Source organism: Corvus kubaryi, unplaced genomic scaffold, assembly GCF_017639235.1.
Source record: "Corvus kubaryi isolate FWS band 111438036 unplaced genomic scaffold, C.kubaryi_AGA036_p1.0 37328, whole genome shotgun sequence".
Lineage (NCBI taxonomy): Eukaryota > Metazoa > Chordata > Aves > Passeriformes > Corvidae > Corvus > Corvus kubaryi.
Genome location: NW_024581106.1, coordinates 1,615,760 through 1,639,234, shown reverse-complemented (window position 1 = coordinate 1,639,234; position 23,475 = coordinate 1,615,760). Strand labels below are relative to the sequence as shown.

Here is a 23,475-nt window from a genome sequence, read left to right as displayed (position 1 = left end):
CCTGGTTTATGTGGGTGCTGATAAATCTGGTATAATTATTTGAAGAAATAAAATGTTTCTTTATAGAGAAGCTTGAAGAAACATTTCAAACTATATTGTGGAATCCCATTTCTGCTTACTGTGAACATGACAGGTTCTGGTGACGGAAACACGTAAAAAGTGCTGCAGAGTACCTTTTATCCTGAACAGTAAGACAGGGGCAGATGGTGCTTCTGCAGTTAGTGTGCTTTTGACTCCTGTCTGTGTGCCATTCTCATGCTTTCCCTGTTGTACCGTGCTCTTGGGTGGTACTACACTCTTCTCCTCTGCCACCTTATCCCTGTTGTTTGTTAGTGAGGAGCAAAGAATGCCTTTTTGTTGAATGCTTGTACAATTCTTGGTGCAGTGTAGGTACATCTGGAAGGTACTCACAAGGCAAAGTTTACTTAAGGAGTCTCCCTTGATACCTGAAATCACTGCAGGGAAGCTTAAATGTAGGAATGTGCTCCGAGTTAGTGTCAGGAGATATTGGTCTTTCTCGAGGGAATCTGAAGAGGCTGATCTGCTTAGCTTAAAAACTGTTGCAGAAGCCCTAACCCCCATGGCAGTAATGATAATGGTATATATATATCAAACATCTATGTGTCACTTTACCCATTTTCCTATTTGTAATTTTTTGGTTAGTGCTTCTTAATTAAACTCAAGATTGATGTTGAACCTTAATTCTGTGTGAGAATATATATTCTGAATATGTTACTATATTTGGCAGTGAATTAAACCTCTATTACAACTTTCCTTAATCATAAACTTTCATGAATTTTTTCCTATTAGGTGTTTTAGAAGTATGAAAAATCTGTTTCACAGTAGCTTTTGTTTTTTAAGTGTTTTGTCCCTTTTCTCTGCTTTTGGTATTAGTGTTAACAGTTTCTCATGATAATCACATAACTGTGACACCTGCTATATTTATCCAAAAGCCACAGGGTTCCTGGAGAGTAAGTGCTGCATTTGACCTCAATTTGAGCCAAAGATTTAGCTTTTTCAGTCTGACTCAATATAGGCAGCAGATATACTTGAACAAGGAAAAGGGAGTGTGGCATCTTGGAATGGTGTTGGAGTCAGAAACTGTAAATTGAGCTCTCAGGCAAAAGGCTCCTGCCAGAAATTTAACCTGTGAATACAGATGGCAAGTAGATACAATTGTAGGGGGAGCTACAATGTTTTTATGGGTGTTTCTGGGACGCAGGGGAGTTTTGGGACTAAGCAGTAATGTTAGGAAAAGTGCAATTTAGGGTAAATGTTGAACTAATTTTATCTTTTCTGTGGTATCATGAATGATGAAGAGAGTTATATCCTAACAGACACATATTTGAATTCTACCTGGTATATAATAAAGACCCTACACCGTTAGGAGAAGAATGGGAAGTTGTCCTTCTGTGAGTCTGTTGTAAACAGAATGAATCCCTCCCCCTTTATGCTTCTCTGTTTGCTGATGATAATGCAACAAAGAAAGAAAGAATTATGTATGCTACCAGAAAATTTAAATTTAGGAAATGTAATTATATATTTTTAACTGTATTTTCCCTTCAGCAATTTGTTCAGAGCAGAAATACACCTTTGATTCAAATTGTTGCTATATTTCTGATTAGGAGTATAGCACATGTCCACTTAGGAGAACTATTATTAACTGGAGTTACCCTCTCTGAAGAGTCCACTAACCCATACATAATAGCATTTTTTTTAGTTTACCTCTAGTACCATGTATAGACTAAATGAATAGCAGATTTTCAGCATGAGATTACCTTGTGTAGTAGCTGAGCTCTGATCTGTGAGGAGCGTTAACTAATCCCTGTTCTTTAAATCACACAGGGAAGCCTTGCTCCTCATCCTAGAGGAACCCCCTAAGCATGGACTTAGAGAGTGAAAGGGCAAAGGCACCCTTCATCTTCGTTCATTTTGTCAATGGCAGTTGAGCTCTTCTTGAAATATATTCAACATTTTTTAAAAATAAAATTGTTTATACTGTGATTGAATGTTTGTCCTTATTGTTACATAGTTGTGATTTGATGTTAATTTGTTTTTCTGCAATGGTACTGTTACTATTGTCTTCTTCTATCATTTATTCAACTCCTGAGATCAAAGCTGCAGAAGGGAATTCTGTCCAGTAGAGTTCTCTGGGATTGCTGTGATTGACTCAGCAATGACTCAGCACCTACCAATACAAAGAATCAGAATTACAAAGCAGCTGTTATTTTCTAAGGACTGAAAACATTTCTAAAAGAGTGGATGCATTGCTATCAATGGGGTTTTAAATCTGCTCTTGGCTGATTGAAGTGGGGATGTCTAATGTACAGCTGTAAGAGAGTGGGGAGATGTATTTCTGCACTAAAAAAAGCCTGATTAGGTTAACTGGCTTTGAAAACAGGTCTCCTTCTCAGGCTGAATTTAAGAAAATACTGTACAGCTCATAATTTTTTTGCTATGTAGAAGGTAGCTTGCTGATGAGAGAGAAGCTTCTCATGTTCTTCGTAGCTTTGAAGGGTATGGAGCATACGCAGGCACACAGGAGATCTCACACCTTCTTGTTGTGTTACCAAAACATAAGTAGACCCTAAGAGTTGATCCTGTCAATGCACACAGCCTGTCTACACCCTGCAGAGCATGCCAAACAGCTCCAATACATCCACACAGCGCAGTACTGCATGGATAATATACATTGGTATAGCTGTCACTGGGATCCAACTTGAATGAATATCATGACATTCATTCATGTCATATTTTGACTTTCAGGTTTCTAATTACCATATCTGTCTCTCATATCTGTCTCTGTTAAACATTGTTAAACATGCTGTAAGTGCTGCCAAGACAAGGGTCATACTACTTTATTTAAGCCATCTTAAACTTCAGGCTTGAAATCCTTGATTAGTTGAAAAATAACAACATCTACAGAGCCTGAGATCTGTCTTCCTCCAGTGACAGAGAGCAGCATCATTGGTTAGGACTGGAGGTCACATTTGAATATTGTACACTAGTTGAGCCAAATACAGATCACAGTTTCTTAAAGATGGAGAATATGCTGTGTTTTGCCAAATACTATTCTTCTCTCTCCTCCTCTGTGGCTGAAATTCAGGTTGGCTTCCATACTGTAACTCTCATAAGAAACTCTCATAAGAATTTTTAATCATCGAGGAAAATGAATTTCCAGCTTTTACTTACCCTGTGGTATAATGGAATGAATTCTCTGGAAAACAGGCTTTCTACAACTTCAGAACTAACCTGAGACAAGAATCAAGTGTCTCCAGTTTTATGGCACAAAGGAAGGTAACTAAATAAACTCCGTTTTAAAAATCTTTTGTAATTATGTCTAACATACTAGATAGAAGTAGTAGAAAACTTACAATAGTAGAAATATAGTAAGAAAAAAGACCATGTTGATCCAAAGCCTACTGCAGTCACTGGAAGTCTTTAATTTACCTGGGGTTTGTGCATTGCCTTTGTTTCTTAAGGTATTTTGCCTACTAATTGTATGATTTTGGGGATGAGTGTCAAACAACTTTGAGACGAGTCTTCTGCTTTGTATTTGAGGTCAAAAATATGATAATCTGAGATTTGGTATGCCACCTGACTGAAAATACAGTAATTTTATGCTCTAGATTTGGCTGGTAGTGATCAGTACAAACTATTTCAGTCTCTGGAGTTTGATGCACTATATTTAGAGATATTGCTCGAGGAGGACTTTGCAAAACTTGCCTAGACACCACAGGGTTCTTCTGACTCACATAACAGAGCTACATGTGGTATTCCTGCTGTTTGTACAAGGGAAGGTCAGGTCTCTGCTGAAGATGTGAATGTGGCATAGTTTTGTTCTTCAAGAATGTGAAAAGATGTAAATCCATGACCTGCTTTGGCTAAAGTCCCTGGTACGTGCATAAATTTGTTCTGGGAAGTTCTCCTTGTATTAATACAGCCCGTGTAGTTCACGGCAATGCTTGTAGAGTGTTCTTTAAAGAACAGCTTTGCTCAGTGGTGTGTCGTTTACAGATGTTATTCTAATTATTGGCAAAATACCCCTTCAACAGGCTTACTCGGTTTTTGTATTAAGGAATCCAAAGAATTGAGTGGGTGTGTGGAATAGACTGGTTAGGGGAAATAAGTATCTTTTAGCTGCAAGGCAGATGCCCGAGAGAAGCAGCATTGTTGTAAGTACTAGTTCAATGAGTAATCTGACAGAGAACTAGCAAAAAAGTAATTTAGCAGCTTTTACTGCAACTGAAAAAAATTGTCACTACAGCCAACATGGCAAGTACATGGGTGGATGAAGCCAAGCCCTCTGAATAGGGGACATTAAACTGCTTCTCCTTCCTCTTGGTGTGGTGAGGCAAACTCCTCATATAAGGATAGCCCCAAGGGCCAGAGCTGTCTGGCTGGGGAAGAGGAGGACCTCTTACAAAAGTCACATAACCAGTATATGTACCAGGTGGATTGGTAGCTTGAAAGCCTGCTTCTGAGTAATACATAAACATGTCCAAAGAAGCAGCAGGTCAGATTTCTCGCAGTCAACTTTACCACTAGATATGTTTTAGGATGATGAGGGGCTTATTTAAGTGCACAGGTTTATGATCGTTAGCCTAGATTAGAGCAAACCCTCCCACTCCAACATACATTATTCATTGTGTGTATGATACTAGGTTTCTCTTGTCATTGATCCAGAATCTTGGCTATCAAGAGTTGTGAGTTAGTGGGCTCAGCATGCCCCAGGGGATGTGCCCAGGAAGGGTTGTAGAGCTGGAGCTCTCCTGTTCCTTTCTGTTAAGTGGTTTGAAGTCTTGCAAAATAACTATTTAGCTAGTCTCCATCTCAAAGTGGAAGGAATTTCTGTCTTTTTTTAATGTCTTGATCAGGGCCTGACTTTAGATTTTAAACTTTCTTTGTCTCTGTACACCAGACCTGAAAATCAGTGACAACCTTACAAAACAACCTGATTTCTGGTGAGGTTGCCAAGATTGTGCCACTTTCCTTCTCCATGAGGATATGTCATTGATCCAGTTACAGTTAAAGGCACCTCTCTGTGAGATGATGACAGTACGACAGTTTTGAGCCAGAGAAAACAGATCTACCTATGTCCTCATACTTCTGGGTAATGGCCATGACCCACAGAACTGTGGTGGTAATAAATCTAGAATGGTGGCTATCAAACTCCTGGTAACCAGTGTTTTACTGTGTGAGCTGCATCCTGGGCAAGCATCTCTGCTGAAGATGCTGCAAGTTTTGAATTATGGCAGCTGCAGAGTTGATGCCTGCAGCCACATACTCCATCTGCAGGCATTCCCTTGACTGTTTCAGACTTAGAAAGGGTATGTCATACTGATCTGCAAAGCAAATCTCCACTGCATTTAAAAGGTATGAACTATATGGCAAAGGTTGCTAGTGCTCTGCAAGCAAGTAGGCAGTGAAGAGATGTCCTGAGACCCAGACACACTGTCTCTCAGACCTGAGAGATGCTACAGACCCAAGAGCCAGCATTTAAAGGAAAAGACCTTTTTCTGTTTAAAATGTACCTGTTTTTATGATTTGTGGACTGTTGTGGCAAACGGAACAATTAAACAAGTTCTGATTGCAAAATACTCTTCCCAGAATACTCTGTGGGATTTTGCTCTATCACACTGTCACTGAAATACAAACAAAGCGTTTACCAAAGGTAACAAATTCAAGAGGGAAAACCAGGTTAGGATGAGTTTCACGGTGTTTATGCAATGAGTATGAGAGTTTGGATTTTGCTTATGTTGATGTTATGGTAACGTGTGTGTGTGTGTGTAATCAATGATAGACCTGTGTTTTATTAAGGAAAATACAAACTCTCACAAATTGTGCAGGTGAAAATGATTCCCTTTTGGATTAACAGGCAGTGAGTAAAATGTGATTCATGATGATCACAATGCTCCAGCAATGTTAAAATTGTATATATGTCATGACTTCTGACACAGCTCTACTTAAATCTTAGTGCTATAGACTGCAATAGAATGTCTTTGTGAAGACACCCTTTCCACATTAGAGTAAAGCCACAACTCCTAAGTTAGTGTGGTGTGGAGCTTTTGGCAAGGTTATTTCAACAGATTAGTTATCCTCACCAGACTGGGTGCAGCCGGCTGCTTGCGAAGGTATGCTGATTGTGGAAGAGATATTAGTTTCTTGCCACAGTCCTTCCTTCACCTGGCTGATGCATCAGCCTCTTCAGAGCTTCGTCAGAGCTCTTCTTTTGTGCCTACAGGAATTGCTGCCCCTTCACATCTGCTAGCTGAGATTATTAGATGATAACTTTCCTGCCCATTTCAGTCAGTACCTGCTGGGTAAACGTAACCAGAGACCTGAAAATTTACAGCCAGAACCAGTGGAGGCAGGAGGTCTGTCCAGCTGGTACAGGAAGAGTTGGAGGAGGATGTTTCAGTGGCCTTGGGTGCATTGTCTGCACGTCATGGTGGTAGATCTTTACCCAGTGAGTGACATTGTGAGGTAGTTACCATTTTTCTCCCTTATTTGTTGCTAATTGTTAAAATACAGTGAAAATGCTGTTGTTTTACTCTGCACTGTGTGAGGAAGTGACTGATATCAGACATTTGAGTTCATCTCACCTGCCCTTACACGCATCTTGGAGGCTGTTCTCTGATGTGTGTTTCTTTTGGTGGCAATGCTACTTCAGCAGTCCCACCTTCCTGCTCCTCTTCTCCACTTCTCATCTCTCCCTTAAATGTGATGATACAACTGAGCTTCATCTTCCTGGTAAAGGGGATTGAGAAACTCTTCCTTGTTTAAAAAAATTAATTATCATAAAGGTACCCTTTCAACTGGAACTGCTGCTGAGAAAGTTGTTCAATGAGTATCTACAAGCTGTTTCAGTAGGATGTATGTAAGCATTGCGGTGCTCTACTGCTGCAAGAGTTGTCTTTTTCAGTTGCTTAGAAAAACTGAAAACTGAATGCAGTCTTTGAACTCTGTTTTTAAGCTCTGTTTATTGTTCTCTGTAATGAATGCAGTCAGAGTGAGTTCTGTTTGAATATATGCAGAGCTCTGTATTGAAGCCAGACACACAGGGCTGCCATTGTGTGCAGAGCAGACAAAGGGGCACAGCTCATGTCCTTTGCAAGCAGAGGTGAGATGAATAATGCCCTCTCCTTCCTCTTAGAAATAAATAGTGTCCTGAGGTGACTAGGCCAGCCATCAATGTCTGTATGTGTGAGCATCTTCATTGCGTCTGGGACATAGGATGCAGCATCCTAAAGCACCATAAACAGATACTGGAAGAGAGAGAATATGGGGAAGTAGCTTATATGCCTGCCCTGACACCATCCCAGCTTTATATCCAGTTCAGTGACTGACAGAACCAGATGTGAACTCTGAATTATATGTGATTTATTAACCTTTGGTGGATTCTTCTTTTGTGAGTTTGTGTAGTCTTCCCATGTTAATTTTTGCATTCACAATGCCCTTTGGTAAGAATCCTGTGTTTTTGAAGGCTCTTAATGCCTTATTTGAAGTGGGGTAAACACTCTTCTTAATGAATGAAATACTAATAGTTTGGTAGAGGAATCTGGGGCTATATATCCAGGTTACTCTAATAATACATGACAATGAGTATTCTGTTCAGAAAGGTCTGTCTTACTTGAAACAAGCTGCAATGTGAGCTGCTCATGTATGCTCATGGATTCTGGTGAATCCACCAAATAGAATGAAAATACATCAGATTGACTTTTTTTATATAGAAATGGGGAGCTGGGGAGGGAACAGAGATTGGGGCCCTAGGTCGTGCCTAAGGCTTAGTATTACAGTATTTGGCTGAGTTCTCAAAAGAGGGAAGCTGGGAAGCCAAGTTTGGCTGTTAGCTCTAATCAGAAAATTTGCTTTTGGACGTGTGTGTGCAGAGAGAGTTGTGCATGTGGGAGGAAAATGGATGCTGTTGCATTTTTCACAAGGCCCCTGTGCTTGTCTGTTTTACATAGGTGTACAGTAAAGGGTTTGCCTTAAAAAAAGAGCCAAGTTAAAAAAACCGAACAAAACAAAAAAGACCCACAACCCAACCCTCCAAAGCACGTAGTTAAAATGTAGTATCCTTTTTTGAGATTTGTAGGAAGTAGCTTATACCTCTCAATTCCATGTCCTTTCTGGTCTTTTGAATTCTTTGATGTCATAAAATCATTTTTGTGACAAAATTGGGTCAAAGAATGGTGGTTGGAGTTTCCATGCTCTTCAGCATGCTGCAGCTGGACAGTGCTGTGGTTGTTTTTTCAACATTCAATGTGTTCAAAACCAATTTTCAGGTCAGCCTTTCACTGGAATACATCAAAGTACAGTAGTTACACATTTACCTTTGAAACTTCCCTGCTCACACCGATAGGTAATCACTGGCACAACTGGACTATGTCATGCAAAGGATTAGTCCTGAATCTTAAATTTAAATTTTTGTCACCAATAGCAGCATGCCAGACACCACTGCCGATTGCATTACTTGCTGTGCTAGCTAAAAGTTATAGAAACTGCTGCTATTTAGACAGGCTTTCTGATTGCACCTTTAAAAGAGGTCTGTGCTGGTTTTGCTGGGGCAGCCCTTGAGGTATATGTTGTAGCTCTATGTATCAAGCTGTTCTATACTGATACATACCAACTGAACTGCTTTCTCATTCTATGCTAATATTAGATCTTTTAAATATAATTTTTCAGAAGGAGATGTGCTTCTTGTGAATGAATTGGGAAACAAACTTTTCAGGTACTCCCAGTTTTCTCGTATTTTTAAAACTGAAGTTCTCACATACTCTTAAAGTTGCTTTTCTGTTTTCCTAGGCTTAGAGGCAAGTAGACAGTCTTTATTAATTTTCTCAGCTCCTCCTAATTTATTGGTGTTTGTCCATGACGTGCATTGCCCCTGGCTAGACACCAGATGCCCATGAAGACTATGCTATCATTCTCCTCCTCAACTGCTCAGGGGAGAGAGAATACAATGAAAGGATTGTGGGTCAAGATGAGGGCAGGGAGAGATCAGTCACCAGTTAGCATCATGGGCAAACCAGACTCGACCTGGGGAAAAATTTATTACCAATCAAATCAGAGTACAGTAATGAGAAATAAAACCAAATCTTAAAACACCTTCCCCCCACCTCTCAATTCTTCTGACTCTTGAAAGAACTCACCTTGTGCAGTCTATACTTGGGAAGTTTCTGTTCTCATTGCAGTTGGGGATGAGGGAGTGCTGTGCCTCTCGTGATGGAGAAATCAACAGACAGAAATGACAAACAAGCCTCAAGCATTTTTTGAGCTCTGTGTGACAGGGCAGAGAAATAGTTTTGGGCAGTGACAGTTTCACTGTGACTGCAAACGTGCATTAAGCATATGAGGTGTGACTGTGCCTGATGGCAAAATTTTCTGCCGCTAGTAGGATGGCTGACTGAGCTACAGCTGTGGTTAGGAAATATAACTGGAATAAGCTGATGGGATGACCAAAGCTGATGGCTATGGGAGACTGGAACTAGGAGAGTGCTGCTTGAAAAGTCAAGAAGTTTGCTGTGTAATATTCAACAAGATGGGAAAATGGACATGCCCCAAACTAACTTCCAGATTTACAGGTACAGCTCAATGCTCTTTACTCAGAGTTACTAGAACTGAAAACATTGTTGTCTTAAGCCCATATTTTACAATCTTGTAAATTGTAAACCCATAATTCTTTCAAAAATGTGAATTTTTAGGACTTAAAATTGCAAAGGAAAGCTTTGAAGCACTGTGTTTTGATAAACTGTGGGAGGTGTTACAGTCCTTCTGAGCACGGAAGCTGAATGCCTCACCCCGTGAAGCAGACCAAAGGATTGCATGTACTTCTGAGGTCCATGTGTTCGGGAGCTACTGAAATACAGATTCTCCTTCTTTGAAAACCTGGCTCCCTGAAGATCTGTTACAGGATAGGGCAGCACAGTATTGGTTCCCAGTAAGTATCTAGCACCTGTCTTCTACCTGGTACTGCTTCAAGTTCTTACAGGAGCTCTGAGTTTTCAAGTGACTCACGTAAATCTCCACAGGCTGCTGAGTAGTGGGAACCTGTGTTTCCTGCTTCTTGAGCCAGTGTCCCAATAACAGCACTAATCAATGGGTAGTGGGGAATACCTTCATGTTTTCCTCTGTCAGTCTTTTCAGGCATATTAGACACTTAGCTATTCCCAGATGTGTATCTGACTGCAGGAGTAGTTTTCAAACTCTGAATTGCTTTTTTACAGGAACCAAAAGTGAATGTTAAATACCCATCTTTGGGAGGGAGATAGTAGATATACCTCACTGAGGTGATGCCTCTTAGCTGGCTTAGGCATTCTTTTCTATGGTAAAGAGAGAGTTTTGAATTCCTTCCTAGTACTCCTGATTTTCTCCTGTGATCAGCTAAATGCTTCTGTTTTCCATATAGGTCTCTGTATTTATGGTATCTCCCATGAGAGATATCTTTAAGTGTGGCTGCTACGTAGCCACACATATGCAGAATGCACCAGGGAAGTGGTTTGGGTTTTCTGCTCTATGGCAGGAAAGTATTTGCAGTACTGTGGATTGACAGTTTTGTAAATGTTCCTTCAGTGCTGGCTTGAAAGAGGATTTTGTTCAGGCTATGTAATTAGAACCCATATTTCAAATGTCTGCATGTATGAAATATAATTTGTTTTCAGCTTGAGCTTAAAATGTATTTTTGACTTTGGCCCTGGAGATCTGTACAAAACTTAAGCTAACTTGAGTGGATAAACAAGCCAGATAATGCTTCATATAATTTAGCATGTTTAGTCAGTAGTACAACACTGATATATATGATTTTACTGTTTTCTGTATTAACAGCAAAAGAGTACTTTTTATTTGTGTTGCTTAGAGTGGAAGTAAGTTCTTGTTCTGGCAAACTGAGCTCGCTGAGTTCCATGATGGAGTTATGAAAGTAGAAGGTGTTTATAATGTGCGTGTACTTGATTTGGTTTCTTGGAAACCCTGATAGCCTTAGCTAATAGAATCCACAGAATCACAGAATGGCTCAACGTGGCAGGGACCACAGTGGGTCATCTGGTCCAACCTCTGTGCTCAAGCAGGGTCATCCTATAACACATTGCATAGGGTTGTGTCCATATGGCTTTCAAGTATCTCCAGTGAGGGAGACTCCGCAACATCTCTGGGCAACCTTTTCCAGTGCTTGGTCACCCACATGTCCTAGATATATCACATCTGATGTTCTAGGTGTATCTGATTCCTCAGGTAGAGGTCCTGTGCTTGAACTGTCCCTGATTACATCAGTATAACCCCCTCAAAATTAAAACAACATAACAAGGATCTCTGCCAATTTTTACCTTGTGTTCCAGGTGATGAACATTTCCACTAATTTAAATGGCAAATTTCATCTTCCCTTTCAAAAACATGCTTCTGTATATGTTTAGGAAGTTCTTTTACTTTATATAGCTTAAATGAGGAACTAATTTTAGGATGGGAATTGCTTTAAAGATGGTACAGCATCCTGTGGTTTTGCAGGGTGGGCCGCTCCTTTTGAGCAGTGCAGTTCTGTAGATGTTCATTTGTTCAGGCTTTCCTGTGAAATTTTCTAGCAGTTCTTACTAAATACTGATAATTCACAGGAGTCATGATGGTGAGTATTTTTATTTTTTAATTAGTTGCTCATATTTTCCTATATGAGTTACTATTTTCATCTGTTTTAGCCTTTTGATAGCTCCAGGAATGTTATAAAAATAAGGTCTTAATTAATTTTTAAACCTTCAGTTCTGTTAGTAAATATTTTAAAGATCTGAGCAGTCTCACTTGTTGCTGATTTTATTTTTTGAAGGAAAGGTTTTGATTGCTTAGTTAAATGGTCAGTTTGAAAAGTCCTTTTTTAACATATTGGAGTAGGTACTGTGTAACACAGTGCATTATCAGCAGTCTGTTTTCTAAGAATTTACCAAAGCCAAGGAAATCACACCCAAAAAGTTGGACACTTCTAATAACTGTAGACTTAAGATGACTGGGACAATTTATTTTATTACAATATTTGTTCCACTGCTTTAATACTTCAAGAAGTCAAATTGAAAGCATTTACCTCTTTGCTGTCAGTAAATGAAATGGATTTTTTTGCTTCTTTTCTCTTGATGGAAACAGATGCCCCTGTTTTCCTTTCCATGGCCGAATCTCTTCCTTCCTTCAGTGCATCTTCACTGTAAGTTACTCAGAGCAGGATTATCTATGTTTCTATTCAACTGCTAAGATTAGAAACTTTGTTTTTAAAGGGTACCCAATCATCTTCATCTGCAGGCAACTGGCACTGGGGCTTTAAGAAGAAGCTACAAATACTGTAAAATTCAGAGCTTAACAGCTGGTATTTTAAACTTAAAATAAAGGTCTTAAAAACATTGTCTCATCCGTGCGTAGTAGACTGGTGCTTATCATGCTAACCAGGACAGTCTAAGATTGTTTGGAGAAAAATAACTATTCTAAAATGACTATCCATTGCACAATTTTGGGATTTAACAAATTTTACATGAGTTTACGTATTTGCCTACATGTCTGTAGCACTCGCTTCCTACGTACCTTTTTATGGTTTTGGCATTAGCACAAGACTTCAGTAAGTCTAATTTTGATGTCTTTGTTAGTATGGTAAAGTAGTCAATTTGTACATTGATATTTCCATTTGAAATATAATGAAAACCATTTTCTGTATTTGATCCTAAACAATGGATTTAACCACATGCCTCAAAAGTATCCATCCTTTCCTGATGCTTAAACTACAAAGCTCTGTTTTGGGCACAGTGACAGAAATTTGTAGAATTGTGAATATTTTACATTGGTATCCCTAGAGATTTAGTATATATAGAGGTTAGTGTAGATAGAGCTTCTTGGCCTCTTCCATCCACCTTTCCCTGAGAACACATGTCGTTTGAAAGAGGAGTTTGAAATCTGGTTGGCCATAAATACTAATTGTATTCTTGGTGTGGGTTCTTGCTTTCATAGTCACGATAACCGTTGCCTTGTGCTCCGTGGGCCAGCTCACAGCAGTTACTGTAGAGGGTAATGAATGATGTTTATTTATACTGTGTGCCTGACCACATCTGGGGGTGAGAACATGCTGGCAGCTAATTGGCCTGGCAAGTGATCAGGCTGCTACAAAGCAGTAGCTTGTGCTAGGCAGGAAAATGAAATCGCAAGGAGCTGTCATCCCTTGCTCTTATTGATGGTTCCTGGTGGACATGACAGACATTAGCTGTGGATGTGATACTGAGATCTACTCTTGTCATATGCATTTCTTTCAGTGAATGCCTCAGATCAATTTGCTGTTACTAACACCTTGTGAATTAATCTCATCCCCAGGGATTTGTGTTAATTGCTAGTTTGTAGAGTTGTGTCCATCTGTATTTGCTCTCCTTTTTGTCCTGAGACACTTGAATGCTTCACTTTAGAACTGATCACTTTAAGGACAAAGAATCCAGGCGGGAAGTCTGTGTTGTGTGGCTTGGCATCGAGCAATTTCCTGAAAGTGGTGCTGGTGCTGCCTTTAAAGATCTCAGAATTTTGGGTTTCCTTGAGCTTGAAGGAGCTAGAATCACCAAAAATGAGAGAATTGCAATAATTCTTCAATGACGGGACAGCAAAGAATACTGTTTGAATTTTTATATGTTACTAATATGTACTTAGCTACCTTCCTCAGAGCTTGAGCCCTGCAGGTACTCCCTGTCCCCAGCAGACTGCTTTGTGCCTGTGCTGTAACCAGGCAGTTGTCTTCACTCCAAGCTTAGCAGCGCTTATGGGAAGAGTTGAAAAGGCTTGTACTCCTTACAAACCCAGGATACATTTAAGTGAGTCAAAGCAAAAGGAATAGTTTGGATTGGTGACAAACTGGTTACTCCAAAAGGTTGTGAAGATGTGACTGACAGCCCGCCAAGACATCCTTCCCTGCTGTTCCCATGGCTGCTTGGAATTGATGTTAGCAAGGAGGAGGAATAAAGTTTTTGTGTCCTGCTAAATCGTTTTGGTGGTAGTGAGGTTTGAAAACAGAAAACTTGAGTATTTTTTGAGTAGCTGTTAGTGTGTAAAATGACCAGATGAACAGGTCCAAATAACACAGCAGATTGTGGTTTTAAGTAGCCATGTGATGGAGAATGGCTTTATTTTTTTATGCCATTGGTTTCAAAGCTAAGTATAAGTATGTTCCTGGCTCCCCCTCTTGTGTCACTGTACTTAACGTCTGTGAGTACAAAATAGATTCTGTTATAAAAACCCAATACTGTCATATGTTTTTCATCTTTCCTTGTATCTGTATGAGTTCTCTGAAATTTATATATTTTAAAATTTCCCTTTTTCTTAAAACAATTTTATTACTAATATTTATTTATTTTTGGAAGAGCTTGGGAATGTTGTTTATTTTACTTTTTCAAGGTATGTAAAATAGGCAAAACAAAGGATAGTTGTATTAATATTTTTACTGGATGAGCTAAGAAAAGGTAAATAAATGTAAATTAAATAACCCTTTAGCTTTATTTTTGCCTACTTTGAGCGCTTTCTGATATTGCGTAGAAGACCAGGTGCCTTGCAAGCTTTTTGTAAACAATATGTAGAAAAAGGGATACCTTGTTTTGTTACTCCAGAAACAGTGAAAAAAGAAAAAAAAAAAAGTGCTTATGCAATCAGGAATTTTATGCTGTAAAAAGAGAAGGGAAAATATGGTAGCTTAAAAGCTTGATACGGGATTACAGTTGTTTTTAGCTCTTCATGGTTAAGCGTCTTTTACTACTGTGTCTCTTAACTCCCATAACTGATAATTTTGTTGGTAATTGAATTGTGTGATGATTGATGGCCATTAACAATTCCTTGAAGAGCACTACAAATTTCGTTTTTGTTTCTCTTCTAACTGTAGCAGTTTTTACTTCCTCTGTTATTTGTGTGTTGTCACCCAGTGATGTATGTGATGAATAAATACCAAAAAAGGTATATACATAGAAAATAGTAAACAGATATATTTGCTGGAAAACTTCTTGGAGCTCACTTCTACATGTAAAAGACTATGCTGATACTCTGATTTGCTGTGGAATATTCACCATTATTTTGCTTTTGTAATAAGTAAAAAATGTATGATGAACAGATTAAGATGAGATGCTTTTTCTCTCTAACGGTACTGTTCTATTAATAACTGTAAATCTTGTTTTTTCCCCTCCTCCGTCACACCTGTAACAGCTAGCCGATGGCGGAACCTCTTCTCTACACCTGTCTCCTTGGCTTTCCCCTATAGTCCTGTTGCAAGACTCACCCCATATACCAATGGCTTTAATAGTCCCAGCTTCTCTAAAACCTCCAGTAAAGCAATACTAACACCCGAACGGACAGGTAATGCTTATCTTTTTATTGATTTACAGTGCTTACAAAAATGCTTGATTTAATCTAATCCTGCTAGCATTTAACAGCAGTACACTTTTTGGATGATTGTCTATGAACTCACATGTCAGAGGGAGATTGTTGCGTTTTTTTTAAATGACCTAAAATATGGCTGTTAACTATAGGTGTTATGCAGCATGTTATGGGAAAGTGATGCTAGTAGATATAACTAATGAGTCACCCAATAGTACAGTTGTGACTGTATCAACTTAAACAGTCCCCAGCTTTGTTGCTCATTTCTGCCTCATGGTGCCCCTTTCTTGCGTCTGCAGAAACATACATGCAGCTGTGTAATGAAATTGCAACGAGAATTTCTCTATGATAAAAAGAGCTGGCAAATCTATGCCTGTTTTCATACTAGTCTTGTTGCTAATGTTTAAGATTTATTTTTTTTTCTACTGATTTTCAGGGAACACACAAGTCCTAGGAAAGCTGGAAACTTTCTGTGGTTTGTAAATTGCAGGGATTTGCATTTTCCTTCTTCACTACAGATATCAGGAGTCAGTTTGTATCTATGACTTCTCTTAAACTGCAGTGGTAGTGGAGAAAATAATCTTCTGGGGAAGAGGCATTAACATTTTATTGCTGGCTGGAGCAGGCATGGGCTGAGGATGTCAGCATCAGTATCCCACCGATCTGCGTGCAGTGTTCCTTACGATGCACGAAATCACTGCAGAAAGCCCTGTTTTAAGGGATATGGGCACTGTGGGTGAGATACAGCTCGAGACAGCGCCTGCTGTAGCTGTCTGCATGTGAGTGAAATGTACTCCCTATTCAGTGGGATGAAGCCTAGTTCCTAAATGAGCTCATGCTGTTTGAGATAGCCTCAGGTACCTTGTCTAGCTTCCCAGTGCTGCTCCAAAAGAGCACAGCTGTTACTACCTCTGCAGAACCTCAGGGACTGCTGTAACTTGCACATTTAAGAAAGCAAACACATTTACTCCATACAATCCTTCCAAAGCAAAGTAATCCCCTGCCTGTCCTTTTCTTTTGGAGATATTAGAAAATAGCTGAATTTAGGATGAATTTTAGGTGGCTGCTTTCAGCAGTGCAAGAGGATGCAAACACACCTGTGATACAAGCACAACTGGTGACCCATAGTCACAGCAATTCTTGCCCTGCAGGGTGTGGGTCTCTGGTGGTCCAGAGGATATTAGAAAATTATTTACTGTTTTAGTTGATTTAGGGATTTTTCTTTAAAGTTGGACAACAACTAGTTTATGCAACTGATTGCAAATTCGTTTATATTTCACTATCGCACACGGGGAAAAAGTAGAATCCAGAGCCTTTCCAAAAGATAGCTCTGTGAAGGAAGCAATGCTTTCTCTGTTGCATAATGTTCAATCTTAATTGTTACTGTCATTGATTTATATGATAATTATAAACAGTTTAAAAAAAGAACAGTACAATTAGCTAAACGGCTCTGACACAGCATCTGAGTACTGAGCAGAAGTTGGTGACACATACCCACTTGTTTTTCAAAACAGGGTAGGGAGAACCACAGTGCCACAAGAGAGATGCAAATGCCGATGTGGTTAGACTACACTAACAAATCTGAGCTGTATCAGAACAGTATTGGGTAAATTATTCATTGTCTAGGCTATGCAATGCTATTTTGGGAACAAGCCGAGGAATGATCCATTCCTACACTTAATACTTCTCATGAATATCAAAGCTCTTTGCTAATTGTTACTGAATTGAACTACACTTCTGAAAGTTTTCATGTGCTATTCAGAAAATGTTTTCAGGTATTGTAATGTAAAGAGCAGGTGATTCTGAATGAAAGCTGGCCAGACATATTTGTAGCCTAAAGTGTATGTTTTTTTACATAGGGTACATTTCTAGGAGTTCCCCTTTGAGTCCACAGTCATCCATAGACAGTGAACTGAGCACTTCAGAGCTGGAAGATGATTCCATTTCCATGGGATACAAGCTGCAGGACCTCACTGATGTTCAGATCATGGCTCGTCTACAGGAGGAGAGTAGGTGGTGCTTTTTTTGGTTTTCATAATAGTCTGAGGAAGATTTCCCATAACAGTTAAAACTGCTCCAGTCTGGTCTCCCGTCAAATGGTTCTTTTTTAAATGGTGTTGTCTCTTGAGTGGCAGGTGGAAAGACTCTTCACCTGCACGGAGAAGGTGTGCACGTTGTTGGGTTAAGGTTAGTCTGAACTGGTACTGGATTTCAAAATTTGATGTTTATATTTTTCTGAATATAAATTGAAATAAAATTATTTCTGGAGAGGGAAGATGCTAAAGCATTGTTCTCATACGTGCATTTCAAGAGAAAGGTAAAAATAAGCAGCTCTGTTGGCTTCTTTTGCCTCCACTTCAATTTTCTTAAATTGTCAGGTGAGTTTTGAAATTAAATGCCCCTTAAATACTGAATTGGGGCCTTTAAATTTAATATCTTGGTTTAAAACTACTGATAATGCACAAATCTGAGCCTAGAGTCTTCTTTGAGATAGATTATAGTTTAGCTTAATAGTAGTTTCTGTAAAATTTCTTTATTAATAAATGAAGGGCATTTGACTTAGAGGTCACTGAGACAGTAAGTGGAGTATCTGTTTCGCATCCTGTTAGTGACAAGTGAGATATCAAGGAGGAAGTGATGAGATTAGAAGCAAGAGAAATTCATAGAAGGGGCCTGAATGAAAATGCCAAGTAATAAGTGATTATATAAAACAAAAATAACAAAATGGGAAGAAAAAATCAGAGCTGTGGTCTGGCTGAAGCCACCAGACTGAGCAGGCAGAGTGATCACCTGTCAACAGGAGAACTTGCGGAGTATCTAGTGGCACGCGTCATGTTCTGCAGCGAAATTAACAAGTGTTCTAATTTTAAAAAGCAAAAAAATATATGACTGTCAAAGATACAAAGGATTGCATTACTTAAATGACAGCTGTGCTCATCTTTTTTAGAGTAAGGTTTAAAAAGTACTTTGGGTACTTAGCTCTTTAAGGAATCAGGGCATTGGCAGACTGGAAAGAAAAATGCTGGTTTTTCTTCTATTCTGTGTCAGGTGCAGTGGTTGTATCTCATCCTTGTAGCAGCAGCTGGTGGGGAATGTTTGAGCATGTGACAGTTGTTGACCACTTAATCCCGTGGAAGGTGGCAGTTCTATATGTGCACGCAGGCACGCTCTCTTCACAGCCAGAAATAGAAACTCCCACTCGAGGAGGGGGTGAGGAAGCATATTAAGAAGTTTCCATTATGAGGCAAAGACATCTGTTAAAGCTGAGGGCTTCTTGTAAGTCTAGGAAGGTTGTTATCTGCAGCTACTGTCAGATAATTACTTGGCTCCTGGAAGTGCAATGTTTTTTCCTTAGCTGCTGTGCATTTGGAGAAAGGAGGCATGTGCAAGGGATGTGAATGCTTCCCTCTCACTTGACCTGGAGCAAACAGGCTCTTACAGGGTACTGCTAATAGCGAGATGGTTTTCAAAACCTGGCATTCTGAGAATGGGGTGGTAGGATTGTGTACCTGTGTAAAATACAGTTGTGTTACCACTAAGCCTTGTCCATGATACTGGGTGCTATCAGGAACCAATTCTTGTTCAGGGAGATTGGAGAGCCAGAAGATCTAGATGGGTTGTAAGTTTAACAAATGTCGTTGTAAACATTTTTGTTGCATGAATACAAAGGTTTAATATCAATAGCTTGGAAAACTAATGTGAGTGCAATTCCTCTAATTAAGAGTATTGAGAAGTTAAAAACTTAGTACCCATGTGGTCTTTTTATTGGCAGAGAAATAGGTACCTCCTGAGGGTGGTTCATCTTAAGAAAGGCATCTAAGATGTCTTTTGGAGACTCCTGTATTCTTTTTTAGTATTTTATTTAAAAAGATTTTGAGGGAAAGAATTCAGACTTAGATGCCTGAAAGGTAGATCAGATGCCTGAAAGGTAGATGAGATGAATCCTACGTCAGATCTTCAGCCTGATTACATTTTAAATCCAATTCTTGCTGTAAAATTGTCTGCTTACCTGCTTCGGTTTCAAGATTGAAGTGCATATTAAGAGTTAATCACTTAGCAGAAGCTGAATCATCCTCCTCTTGGAATTTACAGGCCTTAGGCAAGACTATGCTTCAACTTCAGCATCTGTGTCAAGGCACACTTCCGGTGTTTCTCTGCATGCGGGAAAAAAAGGGACATGCAGTGACCAGGAGTATGATCACTATAGTCTTGAGGATGAGGAAGAGTTTGACCACCTTCCACCTCCACAGCCACGTCTGACTCGCTGCTCCCCCTTCCAAAGAGGGATTCCTCACTCACAGACTTTCTCCAGTATCCGGGACTGCAGGAGGAGCCCTACTTCCCCGCAATTCCCTACAAATACTTATCAGCAGCCCTTCTACTCTCCTCAAGCCCAAACTCCAGAGCAGCAACCAAATAGGATTAATGGAGGTGGGTTGCATGCTTTTCTGAGAAGTGGTCTTTTCTCTGCCAAGTGCCAGTGCCATTTTAAAGATGAATTGTACATAAATTGTGACAAATAGTTTAAGCTTGTGTAAATGATTAAGATATGTTAACTGTTAACTGTTAAGCAGTTTTCTACAAAATGTAATCTGTCATGACCTGGTCATGAAAGCTGTTGCTTTAGTCTGTTTTAAAATGCTGCAAAGTTGACCACAAATGAAGAAAGAAACAGGAAGTAAAGAAGAGCATGTTTTAGCAGGCTAATAGTCGGTTAGAAGAACCTCTGGGGCTTTCAAGCTTAATGTACACATGTCCATTGTGGATGCAGTAAAATACAGATCAGGGTTTTCAGATTTTCATTTTCTTTCTTATTCCTGAGTTTGCTGTTAATGCAGCTGTGCTGTGAGGGGTGCTTATGACACCTTGCTTCTGTTCCAGATCTTATAGGGGCTGATTGTTAAAGTAGTTGGGAGATAATGTCACTCCCAAACTATCCTGAGACATTGCTGCTTTTTCATACTGCATTTGAGATATGTTCTAGGGTCTGGAACATTTGTCTCTCAGTGCTTACTCACTGTTTAAATTACCCTCCATTATTGCTCTTTACTTCTTTTCTTTCCTTACTATAATCACAATTTTCTTCTTTCTGCTGCATTTTACTTTCCTATACCTTGGGTCTTCCCCCCAAGTTAATTCTAAACAGTCCATTTCCAGCCAGGGTTTTGTATGTAACATTACAGATTACAGCTCGCCCTTGGGCAAGGAAATAAATGTGTTGTTCAAAACAACATATAGTTGCTATTTTTGGTGCTACAGGTATATATGCATGTTGCTTTTCTGAAAAATGAGACATGACAGGTTGGTGCCCAAACCATTTCTATTCAAAGTAATGGCATGGAAGTATAATTGACAAGTGGCAGTATAGAAGGAGAGGTGATGTTAACAGAGGGTAGAGCAGCGTGGGTGTCTGTTAGTACAGCATTTGTGCCATATTAATTTTAATGTTGCTTTTCTTGTCAGGGAGGTACAAGAATGGGACAGTAATGCTGGGCTTGCAGAAATGTTGGGAGATAGAAAGGAAGGCTTTGGGGCATTTTTGTTCAGGAATAAGAGAATGATGTGTTGTTGCCATGCTTTTATGTGGCTCCCAAATGTGTTTTAAATAATTTTTTCATGTTTCACGTCAATGGAAGTTAAGCATTGGATTTCCTGCATGGAAAGGCATGGATATTTCATGTCAGTGGAACTTAAGCACTGAATTTCCTGCATGGAATGGCATGGAAACCTTTAAGGCACTAAAAACACTAGACTCCTAGTTTATTAACTACAAAGTGTATAAATGTAAAACACCACCAATTTTATTACCTGGTTGACGTTTTTCTCAAGAACTCTGAGGATAATGTGTTTGGCATCACCCAGAAGTTGGACATGTGACTGCAGTTACCTGTTTCCAGGAACGACAAACAGTGCTATAATAGTCACTGTCTTTAGAAGGGAATTATCTCCTCAGCTTCCACACCTTCAGCCTGTAACACATGCAGCTCTGATCCATGTAAGTGGCAAATACTGATGGTGAGAAACATTTTACTTTGGCTGTGTTTTTTGGCAGACAAGGAGATAAGGAGTCAAGTGTTCACTGTATTGAGTATGTCTTCGTAGTATTACAACATCTTCTTATTAGCACATACCTTCTTGGCAACAATTTCATTGTCTCAAGAATTCCTACACGTTGAAATGGAGGTAGACTCCAAAACAAGAATTTGTCTGAAGCTCTCTGTGATGGATTATGTGTTCCACACTGTTAGTTTACCCAGCCAGTTGAGAAGGAGGGGTGTGAAAGATGGAAGAACTGAACTTTCAGTTTCTGCCTTCAGTATATGTGGAAAGCATGATCCATAATTAATAATTGTCAAAAATACCATGTGCTGTGCTGACTTGGCCATTCCAACAGTCTTCCCAAATCTTTATTCCTCTGTCTTCCCCCAGAGAGATCACTTACGTTCTTGTATGTGCAGTCAAGGGTCTGGCCCCTGCTTCATCTGGTCATTCACAGAGCTCTTCTTAAAAGAAGAATAAGCAGCAAGTAACTGCTGAATTTTGACACTCAGTCTGGGGTAAAAAACCCAGTATTTAGCTTTGACACAATATTCCCTCAAACTAGTCCGTGTATTAGCTTAATTACGATTTTTTGCCTTTAGGCAAATAGTTTGAGGGATGCTGCCCTACTTGCTTTTCATAATGTTTGGTATGGTACTCTAGTTGAGGTACCTAATTACCTGCCCTGTAAAAAATATACTGAAGGTGTGATAAACCTGGAAAACTCTAATAGTAATTACTCCAGGAGTATAATATTGGTTGCCTGATGAGAAGCACCTACATTTAAATGCTGAGATGTGGATGCCCACCTCTGTATGAAGGGTCTAATTCAGCTGCCCACATATAGCTACATGAGGTACTTTGATGCACCTTGGCTTCACCATCACCCTGTGTCAGTGCTGTTTAGATTCCATAAACAACCCAGGATCTCTGAGGTGGCATGAGGTACCTTCACATAGGCACTGACCTGTGCACCAGATGTCTGGTCTCTTAAGTATAGCCAAAGGTCTGCTTGTTCTCCATCCACAGGGTTCCATTTTAGGTAGCAGATTTCTGTTGCTCTGGTGATCTTCTGCCTTTTCTGGGGTTGAGAACAGTCTCTCAGGTGTTTTCCAGCTGTGTTGGAAGCTATGCTTTTGAGCTCATACATTGTTCTTGGCAGCGTATTGTAGCAAAGTGCTGCCCTTGCTGTAAAATTGACACACGGCCCTGTTTTAAATTGCTGTACATCTATTTGAAGATAAAATTACATACTTCTGGACCACACTACACCATGTAGCCCCCACTCTCAGGTCCAGGTTCTTTATCTTGCCTTAACCCACTCATGTCTGAATGAATGGTGCCAGTCATATTTACTGCCAGTCCCCAGCAGCTTGCTGTACTGGATGGCTCCTGGTAAACGCTATCAAAAATGGCAGGTGTGTGCCAATCTAAATATGTTTAGATGTGAAATATGTTGTAATATGTTTAAAGTGTATCTGGGGCCACTTGTAGCATGGGCTGTAGGTGTACCTGTTGTTACCTTTTAAACAGCATTTTCACAGCCACTGTCTGTAGAGTCTGTGTATTATCTTTGCTTTCTAGTAGGTTTTATTGCCAGTTCTGGCAAGAATATAATAATAGATAAGCTTTGTGTGAAATTTTGTTTTCCTTGTTTAATTACACTCTCTTCCTAAATCAGCTGAATTTTCTGTAATGATGAGTTACATCAGAAGAGTTCCATTTGTAAACTTTTTAAGGTATTCTGATTTTCAGGGATTTTTTAATTGGTTGGTGGGTCAGAAATAGTTAATTTAAAGAAGATCTGAAAGAGACAGGAGGTGAACACCTCTTGAGTACCGGTTGTAATTAGCTGAAGTGAATTTGTCTAGTTAGTGTGTGTTTTATACTTTAATAAAGCCTTTAACATGTTTGCAGTGGAAAGATTTATGCTTACATCTCTCTCCCCTTAGTCTAATTTGAAGAAGTTATTGGTTAGCAACTTAAAACACTGCTAACTATTAATATCAAGAATACTTTATATATAGTAATTTTCATATAAGAAATACCACCGAAAGTCATAAAACCAAGCTGGTT

General features: G+C 39.4%; 1 protein-coding gene across 4 annotated transcripts in view; it reads left to right on the top strand.

Moving 5' to 3' along the window:
• SLAIN1 (SLAIN motif family member 1) overlaps nt 1–23,475 on the top strand; it is a 51,134-nt gene that overhangs the window by 14,345 nt on the left and 13,314 nt on the right. For 2 of the 4 annotated variants that reach the window (XM_042029607.1, XM_042029606.1), the window contains exons 3-5: nt 15,190–15,339; nt 17,220–17,369; nt 19,453–19,791. In XM_042029607.1, coding sequence (XP_041885541.1) covers nt 15,190–15,339; nt 17,220–17,369; nt 19,453–19,791 — 639 coding nt within the window. The remainder of the gene's footprint in view (nt 1–15,189; nt 15,340–17,219; nt 17,370–19,452; nt 19,792–23,475) is intronic. The other 2 variants (XM_042029604.1, XM_042029605.1) reach the window with 2 other exon arrangements.